Source organism: Rattus rattus, chromosome 4, assembly GCF_011064425.1.
Source record: "Rattus rattus isolate New Zealand chromosome 4, Rrattus_CSIRO_v1, whole genome shotgun sequence".
Lineage (NCBI taxonomy): Eukaryota > Metazoa > Chordata > Mammalia > Rodentia > Muridae > Rattus > Rattus rattus.
In genome coordinates this window covers 17,455,317-17,477,325 of record NC_046157.1, presented here as the reverse complement: position 1 = coordinate 17,477,325, position 22,009 = coordinate 17,455,317, and the positions used below count along the sequence as shown (strand labels likewise).

General features: G+C 54.9%; 1 protein-coding gene across 1 annotated transcript; it reads right to left on the bottom strand.

Annotated features, from left to right (window-relative positions):
* Positions 1-688: 688 nt before the first annotated feature.
* Positions 689-20,775, bottom strand: Tnk2 (tyrosine kinase non receptor 2). Its single transcript, XM_032900117.1, is given in 20 exon segments — positions 689-820; positions 974-1,063; positions 1,160-1,324; positions 1,326-1,458; positions 1,460-1,676; positions 1,679-1,733; positions 1,735-1,820; positions 1,823-1,838; positions 1,841-2,484; positions 3,811-3,902; positions 6,023-6,217; positions 10,037-10,131; positions 10,228-10,374; positions 10,778-10,904; positions 11,380-11,657; positions 12,103-12,255; positions 13,231-13,452; positions 15,812-15,882; positions 17,944-18,124; positions 20,412-20,775. Coding segments are annotated over 20 exon segments (3,177 nt in total). The 5' UTR covers positions 20,490-20,775.
* Between the last annotated feature and the right edge of the window lie 1,234 nt (positions 20,776-22,009).

Below are 22,009 nucleotides of genomic sequence, written 5' to 3'. Positions count from 1 at the left end.
GCTGTTTACTCCTTTGAAAAGCATGAGAACTAACACGTAAGCAAAGGTGTGGGGTGAGCGTGAGCATCTGTGTTAGATGCAGGCATGCATGTGCCACACAAGTGTGTAGGAATCAGGGGGACCTCGCCTTTCTTCTTGAGACCAGGTCTGTTTTTTTCTCAACCGGACGCCAGGCTAGCTGCCCTAAACCCGTCCTGCCTCGCACCTCGCCCGTGAGGGCAGTGGATTACAAAGGTGCAAGCCACATGCATCCAGCTTCTACGTGGGTTCCGGGGACTCAAACTCAGGCTCCATGCTCACATCCCATTGGCTGAGCCACCACCCTCCTCCCCAGCACCAACTGGCACTTTAAACGGAAATGTGACAACAGAGGTATATATATTTTTTTGTGTAAATGGCTGCTCCGTGACCACCACCTGGGCAGCTGGAGAGGAGCTAAGGATGCTGGCCTCCTTTACCCAAGGGCCCCAGTTGCCTCTTTGGTTCATCAATTCCTGAGAAAAACCAAGTGTCTACAGGAGGGTTCTTTTCCAGCCGAACCACCTGCCTCTGGGGCCCTGTACCTGCCCTCTCTCCTCCCAGCTGGGGACTCCCTGGCTACATGTGGCCTTTCAGAGATAAGTAGGCGTTTCCCACAGTGGTGACAGCTCTCCTGGGAGAGGGAGGTGGGCCACAGTGTGTAACTTGCTCACTTGTGGTGGGCAGGGCCACAGGACCCCAGAAGGTGACAGCCGGCTTGCTCTAGGTTCCAGTCGAACATCTCTAGTACTTTGTGGCACTCCACCCGTGGCCGAAGACCCAGCCCAAAGAGCTGCTCCACCTGAGGGGCAGAGGGTGATGTTGCCATGAGACACACTGGAGCCAAGGGTATCAGAATAGATGGGGACAGGGTCCAGAGCCAGAGGAGAGGGTCGGGGACAGCAGAACCAGTTTTCAGGCCCCGAATGCCAGGGCAGGCAGGAAGTGGTGGTACCTTCAGATACTGGGCAGCCCTCTGAATACTCCAGCTGTGGCTCCTCAGGGCCGCCTGGCACTCCTCTGTGGTCACCCCATGCACCATGGCCTGCAGCTGGGCACACCCACCCATCAGCACCACTGGGGCCCATTCCTCTGGGTCCCTCAGAACCTGCCCTCACCTCGAGGAGGGTCTGGCACTCACCATCTGGACTTTGTCTGCTGGCCGGGCAGCCTCTTGCCCATCCCCTGGGCAGCCCCTCTGCGGCAGCCGTGCACTGGCCCTCAGGGATGGTGGCTGCGCTCCTGGGTTGCACAGGTGGAGAAAGTTGGCCTTTGCCTGTGCAGCCCTGAGGAAGGGCATAGGTCGAGACGGTGGCAGTGCAGCAGGGCGCTGGAGTGCTAAGCCGCAGCAGTGAGCAGGCAGGGGCGGCAGGCTCCTCCTAGCTCCTGGGCCTCTTCAAGAAGCGCCAGTGGCCTTCGAGGTAGGGAGGGTCATCAGCAGGCTGGGGTGCTACTGACCTTCCTGCCATCGCGGACAATGGGCAGGATGCAGGGGCCAGCCCGTGGGCCAGGAGCCTGGATCACTTGTGGAGTGGCGTACTTAGGGTCTGAGGCAAAGCTCTGGGTGGTGGGCATGGTCTTTCCAGGTGAGCTCGAGAGCCGATGCGGTAGTGGGGAGCTGCCAGGTGGTACTAGGGGGCTTGGGGGTCCTCGACCCTTGGAGATAGGGGTTCCCCGGGAGGCACTCGGGGGAGGGGAGGCGGTCCAGGCCACCCCACTTGCCTCTTCCCTCACCTAAGGAGTTGGAGATAGTCCCACACGTGGGCGTGGGGAAATAGGCACCGGGGGTGGCACCTGGGGCTGTCATCACCTCCTGGGAGTAGGGGGACGGGGTCAGCTGGCCAGTGGGGACCTGTAGCTGCCGCATACACTCCTGCTGCAGTGCCTGGAAAATCTCTGCAGTCTGGGCTGAGCTGGGTGGCTGGCCTCCACCCTGCGGTGGCAGGAACAGGTTATCCTCCAGGGCAGGGGGCAGCTGGGCCTGCTCAGGTACAAAGGCATAATTGGTCTCGCCTTGGCTAGGCCCGGTAGGGAGGCCTGCACTCACTAGGGTGCTGTTGATAGAGCACACCTCGAAGTCATCCTCATCTTGGGCCACATCATCGTAGGCAGGGGGCGGGGGCAGCGGGCGAGCGTCCCAGTCCACCACAGGTGTAGGATGTAAAGGTCGTGGTAGTGCCCGTGTGGGGCTCTGTGGTGGTGTCTTGTCCAGCAGGGAGCAGGCATCCATGGCCAACTGTGCCAAGGAAGGTGCACAGGGCCGTGGGGTTGGGGCTACAGGGTCCTCGCCGAAGTCGATGAGTGTGACCTCACCCCCACTGCTGCGGCCTGCCTTGGTGCCTGGCACCCGGGCTGAGGGCTTTGCCAGCCAGAGCCCTCGGGGCAGGGCTGGCTTCCTCAGGCCAAGTCTCTTGAAGTCGCTGGACAGGGGGTCTGGGTCCTCACTCACGGGGTCGTATGTTGGCTCTGTGGTAAAAAGGGAGATCCCAACAGAGAGATGGCGTCAGATATGAATGGGGAACAGGGAGGTAAATGTGTGAGAGAAAGAAAGCCAAGTGTCCCCACCAACTATGCCCTGCCAAGTCCCCTCTAGGTGAGCCTGCTGCCAAGAGCATGTACCTGACCTTACTTAAATAGGACAGAACCTCTTGCCTTCAGACCCTTTAATGGGCCGGAGAGATCTCCAATCCTGCCTCTGGGCTAGTTAAGAGCACCCACTTGCTAACTCCGTCTGTGAGGTCCATTCCAACAACAAGAGCCCTGCCTCTGCTCCTGGTTAGCTCACCTCCCTCCCTCTACTGTGGGCACACCTCCACACAGGACACGGGCAACAGTAGTGCCTCAGAGGACAGAGCCCTGATAGCTGCCAACAGCATCCCCAGACACGACCTCTCCAGTGAGGCTGGCCCAGGCACAGCAGAGCAAGGTCAAGCCAGGCCTGAGGGGGAGAGCTGAGGAGAGGTGCCAGCTGGGTTACAGAAGAGCAAGCCCACAGCACACCCGCTTCCCCCTTCCACACAGCCAGCCTCCGGGGGCCTGTACCTTCCCAGGAGAGGAGAGAGGAGAGAGAGGCGGGGGCCACAGCATCCTGGGAGCAGCCCCACTCTACCAGGAGAGAAGATGGCAGGTTGAGGTGGGCGAGGCTCCCTCCCCCAAGAAAGGGCTGCGCGGACAGGGGGAGGTGAGAAGGACGGTTGCTGCTACAGGGCGAGGTGGGAGGTAAGAGCAGACAGAAGGAAGGGGTCTCCCCCATGGAGAAAGGAGGGAGGAAGAGGGAGAAGGGAGAGGGAAGGAGAGAGATGAACAGGAGTGAGCAAATGCACAACCCAACGGAAGATGGGAGGAACGGGGAGGCGGGACGGAACAACTGTGTTCCAAAATGACAGTACAGGATCTGGGGTGGGGACCTGTGGCACTACTGGCTGAGATGGAGCTCCAACGTGGGGGTACGAGGTGTTGGCTTGGGGAGAGAGAAGAGGCATGACTGGGGGGAAGTAAAGGGAAGCCAGGATCTGAAGAGCCTGGTGAAGAGGGGGGAGGGGAGGAGGAGGAGGGGAGGGAGGGAGGAGGGAGGGGGGGGAGGGGAAGCTGAGGCTTCTGGGCCAGGGCAAGACCAACCCAAGGATCCCTCCTGGTGGATACAGCCGCCTCTCTCTGTTTCCTAAGCCTAGCCAGGAGCCAGGACTCAGCTGTCCCACCTGCTGCCCTGACCCGGGACTGTCCCCAGAGCAAACAGCAGGCCTAAAATTTGGCCAGTGTGTTGGAAACACCGAGGAACAGAGGGGCTCTTACTTTTCATCCGTCCTAAATGCTGGGTGGGTCGGGAGGTGCTCAGTTCCACACTCAGCAGGTCAGGGGGGTCCATGGGGTTTCCCAGGTACAGTCTGTGAGAGAGAACCAGGAGAGAACCAGGTCAGGAGGTGAAGCAGAGAGAGAGGACGTCTATCGCAGACACACACACACACACACACACACACACACACACACACACACACACACACACCCCTACAATGAAAAGACCTACGATGTTTCACTCAGAGGGAGGCTGGAGTGGCAACCTGGAGTCAAAGGCTCCCCCAGATCCCTGGGTCTACATGAATCAGATCCCTACCATGGGGAAAGTGTCCGACAAACAGAAGCCCTCTGCCTTCCCGGAGCTCTAGTACACATACAAGGACAAGCTGGTCGCCCGATGACAGCACCCAATGCCGAGACAGGCGCCTGCCTGTGGCATACTCTTCTGCCAGACCCTCCTGGAGACTGGACATCTGCTGTTAGCCCCTAGAAGGGTAGGCAGGAGGCGGCTTCACGCTGAGGCACAGGAATGGAGGGCGATGAGCTGTGCAGCACGCCCCCTGACCCACCCCAGCTCCTGTGCTGTCAGGGTACCTGGGATCTGGGACGTAAGTCACCAAGGCTGATTAAAGCCTGGAAGAATGAGGTTGGGCTGGCTCAGGCACAGCAGAGGTGGGATAGAGGGTGCAGGCCTAGCTGCAAGGGCCTCCCCTGCCCTCCACCTACTTTCACAGGCCCTTACCTGGTTCCTGGGAGGCAGAGGCCTGATGTTCTGGATGTGGGGCATAGGAGAACAAAGGCCTGTTCTACTATAGTCTCAGGAGGAGGCAGCTGGAGAAGGGGCCACCGAGTATGGAGGGCTAGCAGGAGAGCTGACAGGCTAACTAGGATGGACAGAGTGCCGAGAAGAGGCCTGGCTCTAGCCCAGATCCTCAGTGGTCTGTCTTCACCAAAGGAGGCCAGGAATCCCTCCCCAGACAGCATGCACTGGTGGGGCACAGGCAGGGGCAGCTGCTCTCTAGTTCTCTCCAGGTCTGCCCCAGTAAGCTCACCCTGCCTGGACCTGCTCACAAGATGAGAGCTGACCTCATGCTCAGGGCTCTAAACTCTGGAACCCCCTGAAGAAGATGCAGCTGTCCAGAGAGAGCTGCTACCCAAGTGTCTCCTCTGGAGGGCGGGAAGGGGGGCACTTTTTAGCAAGCAAGAGTGAGTTGTTCATCCTTGGGTTTCCTCAGCAAGGTTTTACTTCAGTGGAAACTGCATAGATGTGCAGGGCTGTACTGGGGAGAAGACAATGCCGTGGGCCCAGCACGGACTGCCCTGGCCTCCCCACGCCCAGGGCATCCTCAGCAATTAAGACAGTTAGGGCCTTTCTCTGGCACCTACACTCTGTCCCAAGCCACATCCATGCCCTGCTCTTGTTTAGTATGTGAGTTTCTGGAACAAAAGCAGCTGAGAGAGACAAGGCTCAGGCGTAGGCACAGGAGCCTGGTGAGACCAGAGAAGGCCGGGGAGGCGACAGAGGGAGAGAGAGAGACCAGATCTCCTGCACCCACACCTCCCAGACACCCCGTGTCTATGCTAAAGGTGAAAGCTGCCACACACTGTAGGGAGGCAGAGGCGTACACAGTGAAAAGAGTAAGAATATCGTCTGTGGCTTGGGTGCCACACCAAGGAAGGATCCTGAGGACAAATGAGAAGCCCAGGGATGGGAAAAGTTCGTATCTATGTCTGTTACTGGCACCCTGACTCTAGAGAGAAGCAGCTATGGCAGGAAGAACCGTGTGCATGTGCAGGGACGGAGGACTGGCATCTGCAGAGGCGAGGGTTAGGAGACCGGAGTTTGTGTAAGCTTTAAGATGCGGTATGGTGACTGCAGGTGTCCCCAGCCAAGGGACAAAGGTTACCTCACTGCCCAACAGCTTCCCACTTTAGGAAAACTGAGACCCAAAGCTTCCATGATGGACCCACTCGATGGAAAAGCCAGTAAGACAAGGCCTTAACTGTTCCTGGCACCCCAGCTTGGGAAGTGACTTGGGGGTGGCTTTTGGCAGCTGCTCCTGGTGCTGCCTGCTTTGAGAGCACTTTAAATCAGAGTACGCTTACAGCCTTGACCCCATCAGTAACAGACAGCCCCATCTTTGCAGCCTATGAGAGCTTGTGTGCAGTGTGCAGAGCGGCTATCAGTCCCAGGACTCTAGATACTCACTCATCGATCCTGTCAGGGAACCCCCAGCAGTGGCGGGGGTCACTGTCGCCATGCCCTGTGTGAATGAAGCTATTCTGTAGAGGCTGGCTGATGTCCTGGGCTGACAGGCCAGCCACAGAGGTCACCACATTTCGAGGGAAGGGTCCCACACACAGCGTCCGTGTGTTCTGACCACGCCACCAGTAGTTCTCAGCCCTGTGTGACAGAGATATCATGGTGAATACCAGGTGTGGGGAATGGAAGTGACCCCAGAACCTTCTCATACTAAGGTCCCTGCTCATGGCACCTGACTACCTTGGCAGGTGAAGCACTGGAGATAAGATCTCAAGACCAGTCTATTCCCCCAACAGCAGCACCATAACCTGCCACTCCCTGAAGAGGGCCGGGCTGTTTGCTCAGCCTAAGCTCCTCTGGGTAAGTCAGCAGCTTTCCCTACAGTCTACAAATAAGGAAACAAGGGGCCAGAACGATCTCAGCCGGCCCAGTACTCAGATCAACTAAGCCTGCAAAACCAGGGCTCTCACAAAGCACCTGTTTCCTTCCAGCCACTAGATTTACTCCTCAGCAGGATTCTAGGAATTTTAAGGGATACAGTAGCAGCCAAAGGGAGTCCTGAGGTTAGGACCAGGCCTCCAGTTACTACCCAGCCCTCGGATGAAGATCTTCAACATGTAGGAACACACAGAAACCTTTTCTTCTGTGGGGCTTTGCACCACCTGAGGGCAGAGCTGTGGTGATGCAGGCCCACCATCCTCCCCATCTTCTCAGGAGGAGGCCAATTCTTGCCTTACGGTAAGGGGTCCAGAGGGAAACTCAGAATTCCCAGCAGGGTGGACCATGAAGACCTCAGTCTGCACTCTGCAGGCCTGGACCTGACCCAGAGTAAGCCCGAGCTGAAGCAAGTGGGAAAGAATACAGCTCTCTGGACACTCCGCACGCCCCTGCATCTGCTGCTCATACCTGACGACGTGGGCAGACTCTAGGACAGCCATGATGCTGGGAACACAGCCACGCACCCCACACTGCCTGTCTCCTCCTCACCTTCACACCGTCTGTCCCAGAGACAGAGACCTCCTGGGAAACACAGCCACACCAGAGGAGCTGGGGAGGTGCTGTGTACTGCCACAGCTGCCTTCTGGTCCCCAGGGCTGCCTGCCGGTCCACCACAGACATAGCCACCCTGTGATTACTCCCTGCCTTAGGGTAGGAAGGGCAGGGAAGGAAGGAAGGAGAAAGGACAACACCCTGAGAAGGGAAAGTCTCATCTGAAAATAGCTGATCCACTCCAAGGAGAGACAGAGGGACCTCAGCACACAGACAGAGCTGTCCATGAAAAGCACAGGGCAGTAACGCCTGCCCCACGCCCCAGGCTGTCCTCCCAGCACCAGCAGCTCCTCAGCAAGGCAGCCTCACCTCCCTGGGCGATGGCCTGGACTCTACTCTGCCCACCTCCTGAGGTACTCATTTACTCCAAGATGCAGAGAGGTTACCCAAACATTCTGCTCACCACACATAACCCTACCTTGTCCCTTCGAGGGCACTGACTCAATGCCTTCCACCCCTCCTACCACAGGAAGTGCAGGCGCCAGGCCAGGCCAAGAACCTGCCAATGGATTTCAAAACCTCTGCCCCCACTCAATACCACTCTGGAAAACCACACGAAGGGGCTGTCGGTCACCTTGCCCTCCACATAAGGCCCTCAGGAGGCCAGTCATCCTTGGATCTTCAAGTTTTTTTTTTTAGGTTTTGTTTTTCTGTGGACAGGGTCTCTCTATGTAATCCTAGCTGTCCTGGAATTCATTTTGTTTATCAGGCTGGCTTCAAACTCACAGAAGTCTTGCTGTTTCTGCCTTCCAAGGGCTGGAATTAAAGGCATTGTGCCACCTATGTCTTGGCATACCTCCCAATCTAGACAGAGCCCCTTAGACCCAGTTCATGGAAAACCTAGGGGTCCTCTATCTGCCCTTAACCCTAGGACTGAGCTTGTAGACTAAGCCTTCAGAGTCCGGGACTACCGAGCCATAGAGTTGGGACCAGGGAATATACTAAAGACAGTTTCGAAAAGAGAAACACAAGGCCCTGAGATGAGAGATAAGGAAGCCAAGAGCCAGAGAAGAGAGTCCCACACAAACCCAGTCCAACAAGACGCTCACTGCCTTTGCACCTGGAGACATGGAGACAGGCAGGCAAACAAACATAGCAATCCGGGGTGAGAAGGCGGAGGAAGCTCCAGGAACCGCAGACACACAGGCCCACTCCCAAGGGCTCAGAGGCCGCTGGGGCTCGTGTCTCTCACCTCCCACCTCCTGAGCAGCTCTAGGGACCAAGTAAGAGCTGGCACCTCAGAGGAAGGCGTTCTAGAAGCTGAACCATCCGCTGTGGCAGTATTAGCTGCTGAAGCCAACAGGAGCCTGGGCGGAAGGGCAGGACAGGGTGCACCCGGACAACCTCCCAGGAAGAGCCACTCCCCTGGCTCCTCCTGCAGCTGGCTTTGCACTCAGTGACCCAGGGCACCACTTCTAGAGACACACAGGAAGTCTCTGAGTTGCCCCCAGGGAACATAGGCTCCAAGTGGAGCAGGAAATGGGACTGGTAAAGACTTGGGGCCAGAGGAGCACAGGACGGAATTGGATCCAGGGCTTTCTGGCTCCTGTATGTAGGAATGGCTACAGGTCAGCTTCTGGCTTTAAGTCTCTGCTAGGAACCTCCAAGGAGGTCTCCCACCCACCCCACTCTTCTATCTCAGGCTGTTTCCAGAGTATGGTGTCTGTGTCCCACACCCCTTCCTCCCCGCTCAGGTCCAGACCCACATGTCGCTCCTTCCTGCTCCCATGTCTTACCTAACAATTCTCTTCTTTCTCCTATCTCCTCCAACTCCCATTCTCTGTGACCTGCTAGAACATCACTCTTGTTCCAAGAATGGAAGTGAGCCCAACAGGAGAGCAAGCCCTGGCCTGCGGCAATGGGACAGGAGCCACCATGGGTACAGGTAAATCCAAGACTCCCAGGGCCCATTCCACTGACTCAGGCAGAGACTCGCCCCACTCCCCAACCTCAGCAACGCACGGATATACTGAGGGCCCCTGTGGGCTTCCTGACCCTGTTCTGAGTCAGAGGAGGGGAGTACAGGGAATCCCCCTCTGCCTAACTTTTCTTCCTGGTCCACTCGTCCACCGTCCCAAAGCAGAGATGCCCTGGCCTGAGCCAGTTCCTCAGACACTCTGGGGATCGGAAGACTGAAGGGAAGGACAGCAGAGGGTGAGGCCAGGGCAAGTGCTGGGTCTAGAAATGGGGGATGCAGGTAGGAAACTGATTCAAGGGATGCTGCTGGGAAGCTAAGAGTTTCAGGCTGGCCACGCACACAGCAGTCCTTACCAGAAAAGGCTGGGAAAGGAGTGGGGTGGGAGGTCTGGGAGTGGGTGGAGGGGGTCCCATGACTAGGAAGCCCTGGGAGGTTCAACAGGAGGGATGGAAAGTTGCTGGAAGGATGAAGCAGAGCAGGGTGAGGGTGGCAGGGGTCTGAACGGCACCAAGGGACGCGGTCAGACTCCTTCCTACGCATGGGGCGAGGCAGCTCACACTCGCAGCCCCAGTACTTGAGAGATAAAGGCAGGAGGTAAGGAGTTTAAGCCTCCTGAGCCAGAAGAACTCTCAAGAACTTGGGGTGAGTGGTGCTGGGGAATCCTACAGGGACTCAGAGGATGAGAATCGGAAAACACTGAGCAATTCTCGCTGGTCTCCAATTCTGAGCCAAGCTGGGCCAGCCTCATCTTCAGCTTTGGGCTGGGAGCCCCAATATGCCACAGGCGGGCCAGAGCCCAGGAGCAAGGGCAGTGAGGCTGAGGCTGAGCAAGGGCTATCCACCAAAAGCAGCCTCAACAGTGTGAGGCCTGTCGCCTCCGACACTGCCCACTCCTGCCTGCATGCTGCCATGGGACTCCTGGAGGCAGAAGAGGTCTGCGTACCTCTCCGATCCCTGTCCTTGACAGGATCCCAGTGTAGCCCACAGCCTACCTTCCCTCAATGACAGTAATGACGTCGTTCATCTGGATGTGCAGCTTGTCCGGCTCCTCAAAGTCCTGAAGGGCCCGCATGTCAGTAGGCTGGGCCTGGGGGCAGAAACAGATCATGCTCAGCCAGGACTAAGCCTCGGGCTGCCCCACCTGCTGCACTCCCCCACCACTGTGGGCAGATCTGCCCCTCACCTCCAGCAGGAAGTCCCGAAGGGCCACAAATGTGGGTCTGTCCTCTGGCTTGTGGGCCCAGCACTGGACCATGACATTGTAGATGTCCTGGGGGCAGTCCTCAGGCCGGGGCAGGCGCTCCCCTTCCTTGTCAATCTTATGCAGGATCTGCCAGCCAGGGCGGTGCAGAGGTTAGGGGGGCAGAGCATCTGCCTCTCACTCCTTACTTTCCCTCTGACCTGTCCTGCAGCTAAAGACGCTGCCTGCCATGCCTGCCCACCATGAAGAAGTGCTGCTCCTACAAAAGGCTCCGGCCCCAGAGCCCCAGACCTTTACTCCAGCCCTAGCCCTGCCCGGGACTCGTCTCTCACCCATATGCTCCACCCCCATGCTGTCCTGGGACATCCTGGGTTTCCCTTCTCTTTTGTTAAGCTCTCAGAGATCCCATGTCAACATGCGAGATGGGAGTCTACCAGAAAAGAACCAGTACCAACAGGGTCAGTTTGGGAACCAGGAACGGATTACTCCCGCCCACCCTATGGGGAAGAACCTACCCCTTAGACCCTCTTACCTGGCTGCCATTGAGGCCAATCCAGGGCTCCTGGCCATACGTAAACATCTCCCACAGTGTGACCCCAAACATCCAGGTGTCACTGGCATGGGAGAAAGTCCGTGTCTTCAGGCTCTCAGGGGCACACCTGGCAGAAGATGAGGGTCAAAGGGAAGGCTTCTTTGGGGCCTCTCCTCGTTAACCCTTTAGCTACCTCTAGCACTAGGAGACTCCATGATCTCAGCAAAGGATCAGCCCAACCAGGACCCAAGGCAGGCCAGGTACCACCATGGATATCACCAGTCACTGCCTACAAGATATGGCACAATCTATTCCAGCCTGCCACCATCTCTACACAGAAGAGCCTACTGACCATTCTTGCCTGGCTACTTGCCATACATTTTAAACTTAACAGCAGGTCTTCTAGGAAGCCTTTTAATGCCCCACCACATACATGCCCTTTGGATTCCTGTGCCTTCCAGTAACCCTAGAGAATTCCTTGGGTGGATGTGCAAACATGTAAGTCCTTATGAAAGGCACCCAGGCCCAGAAATGGTAAGGACAGGCCGAGGCAGACAGTCCTGTGGTGGGTAACAGAGCCCCAAGCAACACTTGCCCCTCACCAGGCAAAGGGCACCTTGCGATGTTCTTGCATGACATAGTGGTCATCATTCTGGGGCAGAGCTCGCATCAGTCCAAAGTCCCCAATCTTGACCAGGTCACGGGTGGCCAAAAGCAGATTTCGAGCAGCCAGGTCTCGGTGAATAAAGCGCTTGGACTCCAGGTAGCCCATGCCCTCAGCCACCTGCACGGCATAGCGACTCAGCGTCCCCAAGAGGAAATGACCTTGGTGTTTGCGTAGCCGGTCCAACAAGGATCCCAGAGGGGCCAGCTCTGTCACCTGAGGCAAACAGAAGGCAGAGAGGATAAATCGGGTAGATCTCTGCCATTCTCGGAGATGCGAAGTTTCCAGTGTCTTCCTGCAGGTTTGCCATAGCTATATTCAATGCTCGTCTCTGGCCTTCCTGTTGAGCGCTACCATGAACATTCAAGGCCTATCCTGTCCCTTCAGCCACCTCACAAACCTAAGCCTCAGAATAAAGCTCTCCAAAGGGGCCCAGGCAAGGAACTCCAAAGATCAACTCAAGTCAAGGGCCAGCCACTCCTGGGCACATCTCCTTGCCAACGAGCAGTAGAAAATCTAGAGATGACAGTACCAGGCAGCACCCTAGTAACAAACCCCTCTGTCACATGTGGCAGGAGACTAGAGCAGGCAGGAGGAAGAGCGTCTGGGGGCCCAGCCCTGCAGGGTGCTCTCTGACCCTCCCTCTTACCCAGGCACTCACCATCTTCATGGGTGGTGTGAGCACCACACCGTACAAGCGAATGAGGTTTCGGTGGTCTAGCGAATGCATGGCATTGACCTCCCGGATGAAGTCGTCCATGGCCTCGGGCTGGCTCAGCACATCAGGTTTCAGGCACTTCACGGCCACACTCACCTGCCCAGCGCAGTATTTTCAGGGAGTTAGACCTTTCATGGTCCCCAACACTGAGCTAACTGCTCCTTCCAACTCTGCAAAGACCCTTGTCTCAGACCTGTCCCTCTGAGTGGGTAAGCAGTCATCAGTTTACATACTGCGCCCCTTGCCCTGCGTATGGATGGCAACTGACTGACTAAAGGTGGGTGCCTCCTCTTCCTGGGAAAATTCCTGAATTAGCAGTGGCAATAAGTTAAGAGAGGAGCAATATAAAGACAGAACAGTAATACAGTTTCACTCTAAGGCCATAACCTATGGAACTGCAGGTTCCAACAGCAGCCCCCCTTGGAGAAGGGGGTGCTGAGTGGTCAGGGCTTGACAAATGCTTTTGAGTACTAGCATCATTAATGTAATGTCTGGGAAGAGCTTCTGGCCCATAAATGTAGTTAAGATAATCTGTATCCCCCACCTCTGACCTGTGTGTTTGTGTGTGGCTATCCACTAGGGAATTATAATATAATTAAGAGAAAAAAGGCTATGACTTAAAATGTAAATCAAATTTATATCTTTAGCAATGGAGACACACAGCTCAGTGGTACAGCACCTGCTTCAAGGCTAATCCAATACCACAGAGGAAGGAAAGGACAAAGGAACAGAAAATACTTTGTCATTGCAGGTTCAAAGCCACTCTGGTCTACCCAGTAAGATGCTGTCCCAGCACAAAATTATATCTCAACAAAACACCTGCAGGGCTGGGGTGGAGGGGAGGCAACTGCAGCTCTCCCTACCTCAGCCAGGCAGCAGGAACTGCAGGCCTTGGCTTTTCCTTCTTTCACGGTAAGCAAACTATTTTTAGACTTGAAAAAAAAAAAAAAAAAAAAAACCACTGTGCTCAGTTAAACCTGAACATGGCTCAAAAGGTGAGTGCTTTTTACAACCTGCCCCTAGTCACTTGTCTACTGACAAAAGGGGAGAGGTGCCCACCCCAGAGCTCACCGTCTTCCCTGCAGGGGCATCCCATTCACCCCTGCGCACCACGCCAAAGGAGCCATCTCCCAGCTTCTCCAGCAGGCGCAGGTCTTTCTCCCCAATGAGGCAGGTGAGGCTCTGCAGGGTCCCCTCCCCTGCCAGGCCCCCTGGGGTGGGGGAGGGCTTCCGGAAGGTGCTCTGAGAGTGATGGGAAGGGAACTCAGCCTCCTGCCGCTTTCCACTGAACACCTGTTTGAAAGCAGCCAGGAGCCAGATGGAACCCAGGGCCCCAGAGTCACTCAGTCCCACCCTCTGGTAAGCCTCAGACAGCTCCTGGCTTTGCTGAGCTGCCTGTTAAAGGAACACACTTTCAGAATATACCCTAACTGGGAACCCACTGCCGAAGCCTCAGGGTAGGCGGCAAAAACAGATGAATATGCAGCCTGTGGCTGAAGCTGAAGTTAGCCCAAAATGGTCTGTGAAGACAGAGATAGCCCAAAGCCCTCCAGGTACACCCCAAGCCCCAGCCCTGGTCTTCAGCTCCTCCCCATCCTACCCTTCCCTTCCTGAACCTTCTAAACAGCACACTCTCTTGCCCCTAGCATACAAAGAGAGGGTAGGAGCCTGAGGGGCCCTCCAAACACCTCCCTGTCCATTTTTAGCCCTGGCCCCTTCTCTGGGTTAACCATTTGGCGCTGTCTGTCTCTATCCTCCCTGGGGAGTCGGCTGCCCTTCATCCTGCCCAGGGGAGAAGATAATTTTAGTCTGAGGTTGAACCATGAGTATGTGTTGTGTGTGTGTGTGTGTGTGTGTGTGTGTGTGTGTGTGTGTGTGTGTGTTGCAGATAAAGCCAGTCTTCGCTGGAGAAGGGCCTGGGGAAGACAGCTGGATTATTTGGGGGGGGCGCTAGAGCTAAAGGCTGGGAAGAAAGGAAGGAAGGAAGGAAGGAAGGAAGGAAGGAAGGAAGGAAGGAAGGAAGGAAGGGAGGAAGGAAGGAAGGCAGGCAGGCTAAAGGGGTCTCCAAGGTCGACTTCGGAGAAAGAAGGGCCAAAGGTCAAGAGACAGGAAGAGAAGGACTATGAGTGAATACACCTGGCCATGCAATCGGACTTGGCCCCTCCACTGGGGCATCCAAAGCTCTAAGAGCTACAGGCTCTTCTCAGCCCCCTAAGAGTTGGCCAGCCTTACCTGCCCGGCATGTGCTAAGTGTAGGTTACTTCTCCCAGCTTGTGAAATGAGCCACCTTAAACCAGATCAGATTACACTAAAGGCAGGTTTATTGGGACGCTGCTTCGGGTGGGCGAGTTCACTGGCCCCGAGGATTGAGGGCAGAGGAGGGAAAGAGGAAGAGAGAAAGGGTGTGCAGAGAGAAGGAAGGAGAAAGGACGGGAGGGAGAGAGACCGAGGTGTTTGGATTACATAGGGAAGAGCTTCTGAGCTTCTGAGGGGAACAGCAGTCCCTGGGCTGGAACGTTCTGAGTTGGGGGCAGGGTATGCCAGTTAGGGACTGAGGGATGCTGGGAGAACCTAGAGGCCAGGTCTGCTTTGGTTTGTAAAATATGCACCTCTGTCCCTAAGGGGCAGCTCAAATCTGAGGACCTTTTTGGATTCTGCTCCCTCCTCCCAGAAATAGAATTCCTAATATTTGCCAGTAACATCCAACTTACAAAATCTGCCCCAGTCACGGCGGCAGAGGGGCCTTCCCACAGCCCTGCACGGTAAGCTGGGTAATGGAGCCACTGCTGCTTTACTGGAGTCATGACAACTTCAGAGAGGGCCACTGATCACCCAGAGACCTACTATGAGCTGGGGCAAGATCCAAAATCCCACACTGCTTCTCTCTTCTACTGTCAATAGGTCTCAACGCATTCATCCTCTGCTAAAACCTGGGCAATGGACCAGGACTGTGTCCCCAGAAAAGGCCACAGGCTCTCAAGAGACAGCCCCTTTGCCAGACTGCAGCCAGAAAATCTCTACTGCCCAATCCCTGTCCAGCTGTTCTGCCCTGCTCACCCCTCACCCCAGTTCTGAGGCCAGAAGTAGGGAGGGGGGCCCTGGCTGGCTCACTTCCTCTCTCATTGTCTTCTAGACAATGGGCAAAGTTCCACTGAGTCAGATCAGGGACTCACAACACCACAGACCCAAATTAGGATGGGTGAGGGGAACTGTGGGGAAGGAAACTGTCAGCGGAGCCAGATGACCAAGGAGCCTGAAGACCTGAAGATGGGAGAGCATGGGGGAAGTGTGTGGGGGGCAGGCAGACCAGGCAAAGATGTCCAGACAGCACCCCGCCCCCACGCTACCCCTTTCTGGACACCAGCCGACACTCAAAGGAAGCAGCACTTGTCAACAAGTCCTGCACATAGAGAGGCGGTGAAACCCTTACTGCACACAGGCCATTCACGTGTCTGTCTGTGGCAGAGACAGACACTTAGCCAGGCAGCACCACAAGTGCCCTGCCAGATAAGAGCCCAGAGGGAGGAGGTTTGTACAAAGTGTGAGGGAAATCGGTGAGATTATACCTCTGGGCAACAGGAGAAGGCTCCTAGGCTGCCAGTCGTGTGAGGCCCTTGGGGTGCCCTCCACCCCTCACAGCCTACCCACATACCTTGCTCATCCATGACTTGCGTTTGCACATGGCCTTCCTCCTCTTCACAGCCTCCCATAGCCGCCTCTGGCCTGCAAGGAGGCAAAATGAACCGAGGTCTGTCAGACAGCTCACACACCCTCCCAAAGAGGCTGCTGTCAGCCGACCGGCTGCCTCAGTTCCTGGGATAGGCCCACCACTAGATACCTACTGCTCGACTCAATGCCTCCAACCGAATCAGTGGCCAGCCAGGAATTTCATTCACCCAATCTCTACCTTCTACCTCGGATGAGTCTCAAACTGGCTGAAGGCGTTTACGCATCAAAACTGAACAGTTGTAGTTTGGCCAATTACCTTGCCAACTCTCCAGACAACTCAGGCAAGAAAATACACAGTTTTCTCCACTCTAAGGTTTACATCCCATAAAATTCTCTTGTGCTACTGACATCAGACACTGTGCTGACGGTTTTATGTCAATATGACGTAAGCTAGAGTAATCAAAGGAGTCTCAATTGAGAAAATGCCTCCATAAGGCTGGGCTATACACAAACCTGTAGGGGATTTTCTTAGTGATTGATGGGGAGGGCCCAGCCCACTGTGGGAGGTGCCATCCCTGGGCTGGTGATCCTGGGTTCTATCAGAAAGCAGGCTGAACAAATCATGAGCAAGCCAGTAAGCCGCACCCCTCCATGGCTTCTGCATCGGCTCCTGCCTCTAGGTTCCTGTCCTACTGACAGCTCCTGTCCTGACTTCCTTCAAGAACAGTGATGTGAAAATTAAATAAACCCTTTCCTCAACAGGCTGCTTTCTCATGGTGTTTCACACAGCAATGGTGTCCCTACCTAGGACAGACATCAACTATCTAAGCCAAAAGCAGAGTATGTTATTGTCTTTTTTCTTTTTAGCTTGTAAAACATTTGGCTATTTTGAGTTGGACACAGTAAAGTTTCTGATTGTGGTTTTTCTTGAAACAGCCTATTGTAGCCTGGGTTAGATGAATTTGCCATGTAGCTGATGACTTTGAATTTACTGATCCTTTGGCCTCCACCTCTTAAGAGGAATTAAACCCAGAACTTCTCGGATGTTAAGCAAGCAACTCTTAACAAGAGAGCTCTACCCACAGTCCCTGATAAAGTTCTCAATAGTAACTGCTAGTTTTAGTTTAGAAAGAAGCAAAAGATTTAAGTATCAGTGTGTTAGCAGACCAAGAGGTGTTCTTTAAAAGATTTTTTTATTTTTATGTATTGTGTGTGTGTGTGTCAGTGTATGTATACGCCTTATGTGTGAGGGTGCCCATGGAGACCAGAAGAGGTGTCAGACCCCTGGAGCTACAGGCAGTCACAAGCTACCTGACTTAGATGCAGGAAGCAAACCGGGGTCCTCTATAAGTGAACAGCATACACTTTTAACCACTGAGCCATCTCTCTAGTCCCACCTGAGTTTTTTGTCTTCTCTTCTCCTTGTAGATCGCTTGGCATTAACCCCACTGGTGTTCAGAATCAAACGAATGAGACACAGGAAATACATCCCACAAAGATCTGATCAAACACCAAGGGGGAAGACTAGAGAGAGATCTGGTAGCACAGGCCTGCAACCCCAGCTATCAGGGAGGCCAAGACAGGAGGAGGTTGCGGCCATGGTCTGCCAGAGCAATAGTTGAAGGTTCAAGGCTACCCTGGATAACTTGCTGACATTCTGTCTCAAAACCAAAGTGCAGAACTGACGGGCCAGGGCTAAAGTCATGGGGCCCGTTGCTTAGCGCATGAAAGGTCCTAGGTTCAGTATCTCTTGAAAAGGGGGTGGGGGCAGGGAGGCTGGGGTGTGCTCACTGGCAGAGCACCCAGGCAGCACTGGTAAAGCCTAAATTCAATACCCAGCACCTGGAGAGAAGGCCAAAAAAGTTGTATGCAATTAGCTCTGAGTGGCCACAGCTCTACAACTCCATCTCCTCAAAGTCCAACTCACATTTACAACCAAACCATTCCCTGGGCACCCTGTGAACAGCACTCTCCTCAGGCCCCCCACTCATCTCAGGTCAGGGGAAGGCTGGCAAAGCTCTCAGCTGCCACGATGAAGATTCCTCTTGTGCTGGGCCACGCTGAATACAAACGAGGGGAATGGTAGAAAAGAAGCAAGGCCTGTGGGCTACCTACCAGGCCGGCCCATGCCAATCTTTTCCAGGTCTTCATTTTTGACATACTCAAAATGAGACAGGCGGGTAATGTTGAGGTCATCTCGGAGCCTCAGGAAATACTGTTGTAGCTGCACCTCAGACAGCAGCTCCAGCAGCCAGCCTGTTCCCTCCTCCGGCTGCATGCTGCTGCTCCCCAGCCTCTGTAGAAATGAAAGAATAGCTGAGGGCCGAAGGATGTGAGCAGATGGCAGACTTGCCCATCGTGCCCTTGGCTCGCCCACATCCTACAGAACTCAAAGCACTCTCTTGCTACCTAAAACAGCTGAGTTGGAGCAGCTCAGAGGAGCCCCAGACCAGTTGTGTGGTTAGGGCCCAGGAGACCCTCTCCTGAACACAGTGCGCTCTCAACACAGATGCAGTAAGAACACGCACACGCCACCGCAGGCCCAGCATCAGCCTCCTGCTCCCACAATTCCCAACGCAGTGCCAGGAGCTCAGACTTTCCCGGCAGCATAGAGTGACAAATGAGAATGGCAAACCCTTGGTTCAAACCCTGGCTCTTCAACCAAGGACTGAGGGAGGCAGCTGGGCTGGTCGGTGGCTTCCAAACAGTAAGCTGTAGCCCTTTGTTTGAATGGCTCTCCTAAGGACTGTGCAACCGTCCAGAGAGAGGGTCATCGTGCATGTGTAAGGGGGAGGCTTAGCAACATTTAGCAGGTGGTAGGGGGATAAGAACATTAGTTATTCTGGAGCGCACAGGACAGAACTGAACATACAAATTCCACACAACTTAGTTCACGCACATAAAAACTTTTAGAATGATCAGAAACCAAGGACTTAGATTCCATTTCACATTTAAACATGAAAATACTTTTGTAGTTTCAGCGGGACCCGATTTCCCTTGAAATGTTAAACTGTCTGCCATGTAAACTGAGGGAAATTCTACTTTATTTGGGACATGGCAGAGTTCACTATCTGGATGAGAAACAGAGAAGAATGTGCCATTATTATCTTGACACTTCCATTGTCAGTGGCTCTACTGAGGTCTGAGCATCCCTGCTCTCCTACTTCAGCAGTAAATGACAAAACACACAAATGCTACAACTACTTCCCTTTATCTCTCCAAATATTATTAGTTGAGACCATGTTTATTGACTCTACAGAAACTTAGTATGTAGCACTCTTAGTAATTTTGTGAAGGGCAGCAAACATATTAATACTTCACAACTATAGTTATGGGGCTAGAGAGATGGCTCAGCGGTTAAGAACACTCTTCCAGAAGACCCAGATTCAATTCCCAGCACCTACATGGCAGCTCAAAGTCACCTGGAGTTACAGGTGACCTGATTCCCTCTTCTGGCTTCTTCAGGTACTGTACACAATGCGCAAAGACATACTTGCAGGCAACACCCATACGCATTAAGTAGTAAAGTAAGATAAAATTGAAAGAACTATAGTTACCATGCCGGTTCTAAGCACTAGCTGTACTCACTCTCTCCCCTCAATACCACTGTCTGTCTGCAAACCAAGTTGTGTCAGGTACCACTGGCTCCGGAGTAAAGCCCACAGATGATAGTGAGGAATCACCAGGCCAGGCTCCACCATTCACTGTCTTGGCCCTGGAGCAAAGTGGTCTGCTGGCTATGTGTGTGTGTGTGGGGGGGGGTTCCAGATAAGGGGCTACTGACCCCTGTCAGGACAAGCCACCAGGTTTCCCTCTCCCCACCTCCTCAAGCTCTAGGTTCCAGGCTCCCCATTCCCATCTTCTGACTCCAGGTAACAGCTCAGAGTCCTTTCCTGGACAGGCAGGGAGAGCTCAATGAGACCCAGAGGCCCCTCTCCTGAAGCTGCTTAGAAAGCATAGTGCAGCCTGTTTCCTTTCCCTGACTGACCAGCTAAGAAACCTCTCTGCTTGGCTCCCCTCCCTGCTCCCCAACCCAGAAACAGGGCTGATGAGGAAAGGAGAGATATGAAGCCTAGGAGGAACTCTGGGGTCCAGCAATGAAAAAGGGGTGGGGTGGGGTCTCGTCCCGTTCCTACTGCTAAGGCTGGAGTGACCTCCCTATGTTTCCCTCTGGCCCGAGCGTCTTTGTCTGTGAAGCACAGGGCACTAGAGCAGTGACCTCTAGCTCAGGCCGTCTCCAGTTCTGTGTGTGGCCCATATCCTGCTGTGGAATCTACACCAGCTGTGTGTGACACACACGGCTCAATGGCCTGCATGCGAGCACACCCTAGACCGATCACCCAGACCCCGCCCTGACACACACACACACACACACACACACACACACACACACACACACACACACACACACACACACACACGATGAATGCAGGGGACAGAAAGGAAAAGCACCCCAACCCACACACCTCAGGAAGGTGTCCCTCACGCCTACTCCCTGCTCCTCTGTACACAGCCGCTACTGGTTACCGAGGGCCAACCCTGTCCAGAGCCAGTCCGTGTCCCGCCCTGAGGCCCCCACTCACTGTATACAGTCGTCGCCGCAGTCTGGCCAGGAGAGGGAAGGAGAGCTCAAGGCCAGGAAATCGACGGGCTGCTGGCATCTCCACGAGCTGAAGCCCCTAAGTCCCAGGAGCTATGGCCTCGTTCTAAAGTGGGCAGGCAAGGACCCCAGCTTCTGAGTTCTATGGTCTGCCCAGAGAGTAGGGGGAACAGGTCCTAGAAATCCCTCAGATCCCACACAGGAGTAGGAAACAGGGAAGAATGGAGTGGTGGCTTGGCTCCCCTGCAAGCCTGGCTGGGTTTCCACAGCTGGTCACAGGCTGGGTCCTCTGTCCTGTCTCCAGTGCAGTGCTCACAGCTCTGGTCCTACTCCCGGGCTTCCCCCACCGCCTGCTTGCCCGCCTGTCCTCCTTCCCTCCCTCCCTCCGCCTGTCCCTCCCTCCCCAGCTGAGCGGCTCTGACACTGGCTGAAAAAAAGACCTTTCTGAATCTCAGCCAAGAGGACAGCAGGAATGGGGGGGCACTCTTCTTCCCAGCACTGGCCCCGCTGACTCCCTCCACACAAGGCTCCCTGTCTCTAGCTTCCACTGCAGCCCTCACGGGTGCAGAGGACTCCTGGGATTTCAGTGGGGGCTGTGAATCAAACAGCACGTAGAAAAAGGGGCTCCAAGCCCCTTAAGGATCTGTGGGAGTCTTCCAGGATTCTATAGACAGATCCCTCAGAGACCCTCCCCCCACACACGTCCCAACCTTGGCTGGGTGTCTCCTGGCTCAGACGACGTTAATGTGTCCCTGTTACCCTGGTGCCCGACGGAAATAGGAGGCAGGCAGCCTGCCAGAGTGGGACAGTCCAGCCAAGAACTGGGGTGGGGGGAGAATCTCCACCCCTCCCCTGGGATTGCCTTGTGTACTGCCCACAACAACCAGGGTGCTTACTCCCCAGATTAGCTGGCAAAGATCCAACAATCCATCTAAATACGCAAACATGTCCTAAGCCCTCTGGTGAGATGCTGCTAGCGCAAGGCTATAGGAGCTCAGGCTGTTGGATGTGTGCTTGTACAGCACCGACACATGTAACAGCCTCAGCTTACGGGGTCTGCAGACACTCCATGGAGCTCCTTTGTGCCCCATGTTCTTACAGCTGACAAACGGTCCCTCTGCCCCTCAAAAGTGCCAGCTGCTCGACACCCCCTGGTTATAGCCCGCAGATACACCTGACAGCTGCAGGAAGTCTTCTGCTCCCCAGATCCCAGCTCCCCACCCCCAGCCATGCCTAAGGAGCCCCTGTTTCTTGTATACTGCTCTCTTGTCTCTCTATCCAGCTGTCCGCCAGCTCAGGGAGCCACAGCTGGCTCCTGAGGGAGGCAGCTGAGGTCAAGAGTTTGGGGACTCAGCATCCCAGACTCTCTCTCCAGGATCTCTTCAGAGTTTGAACTCCCTACAGCCATTTCCCATTTTGACTGGGGGTGGGAGAGGGGGGGTCCCAGCCCATCCCCACTGACATTATTCATACAAAGATTGTGGACTGTCACGTTACAGACTCTCTTCACATCTCAGCAAACAATCAGTGTGAGGACTGAGGTCAAAGCTAAGGTCAGACTCAGGATTCATGGACACTGCC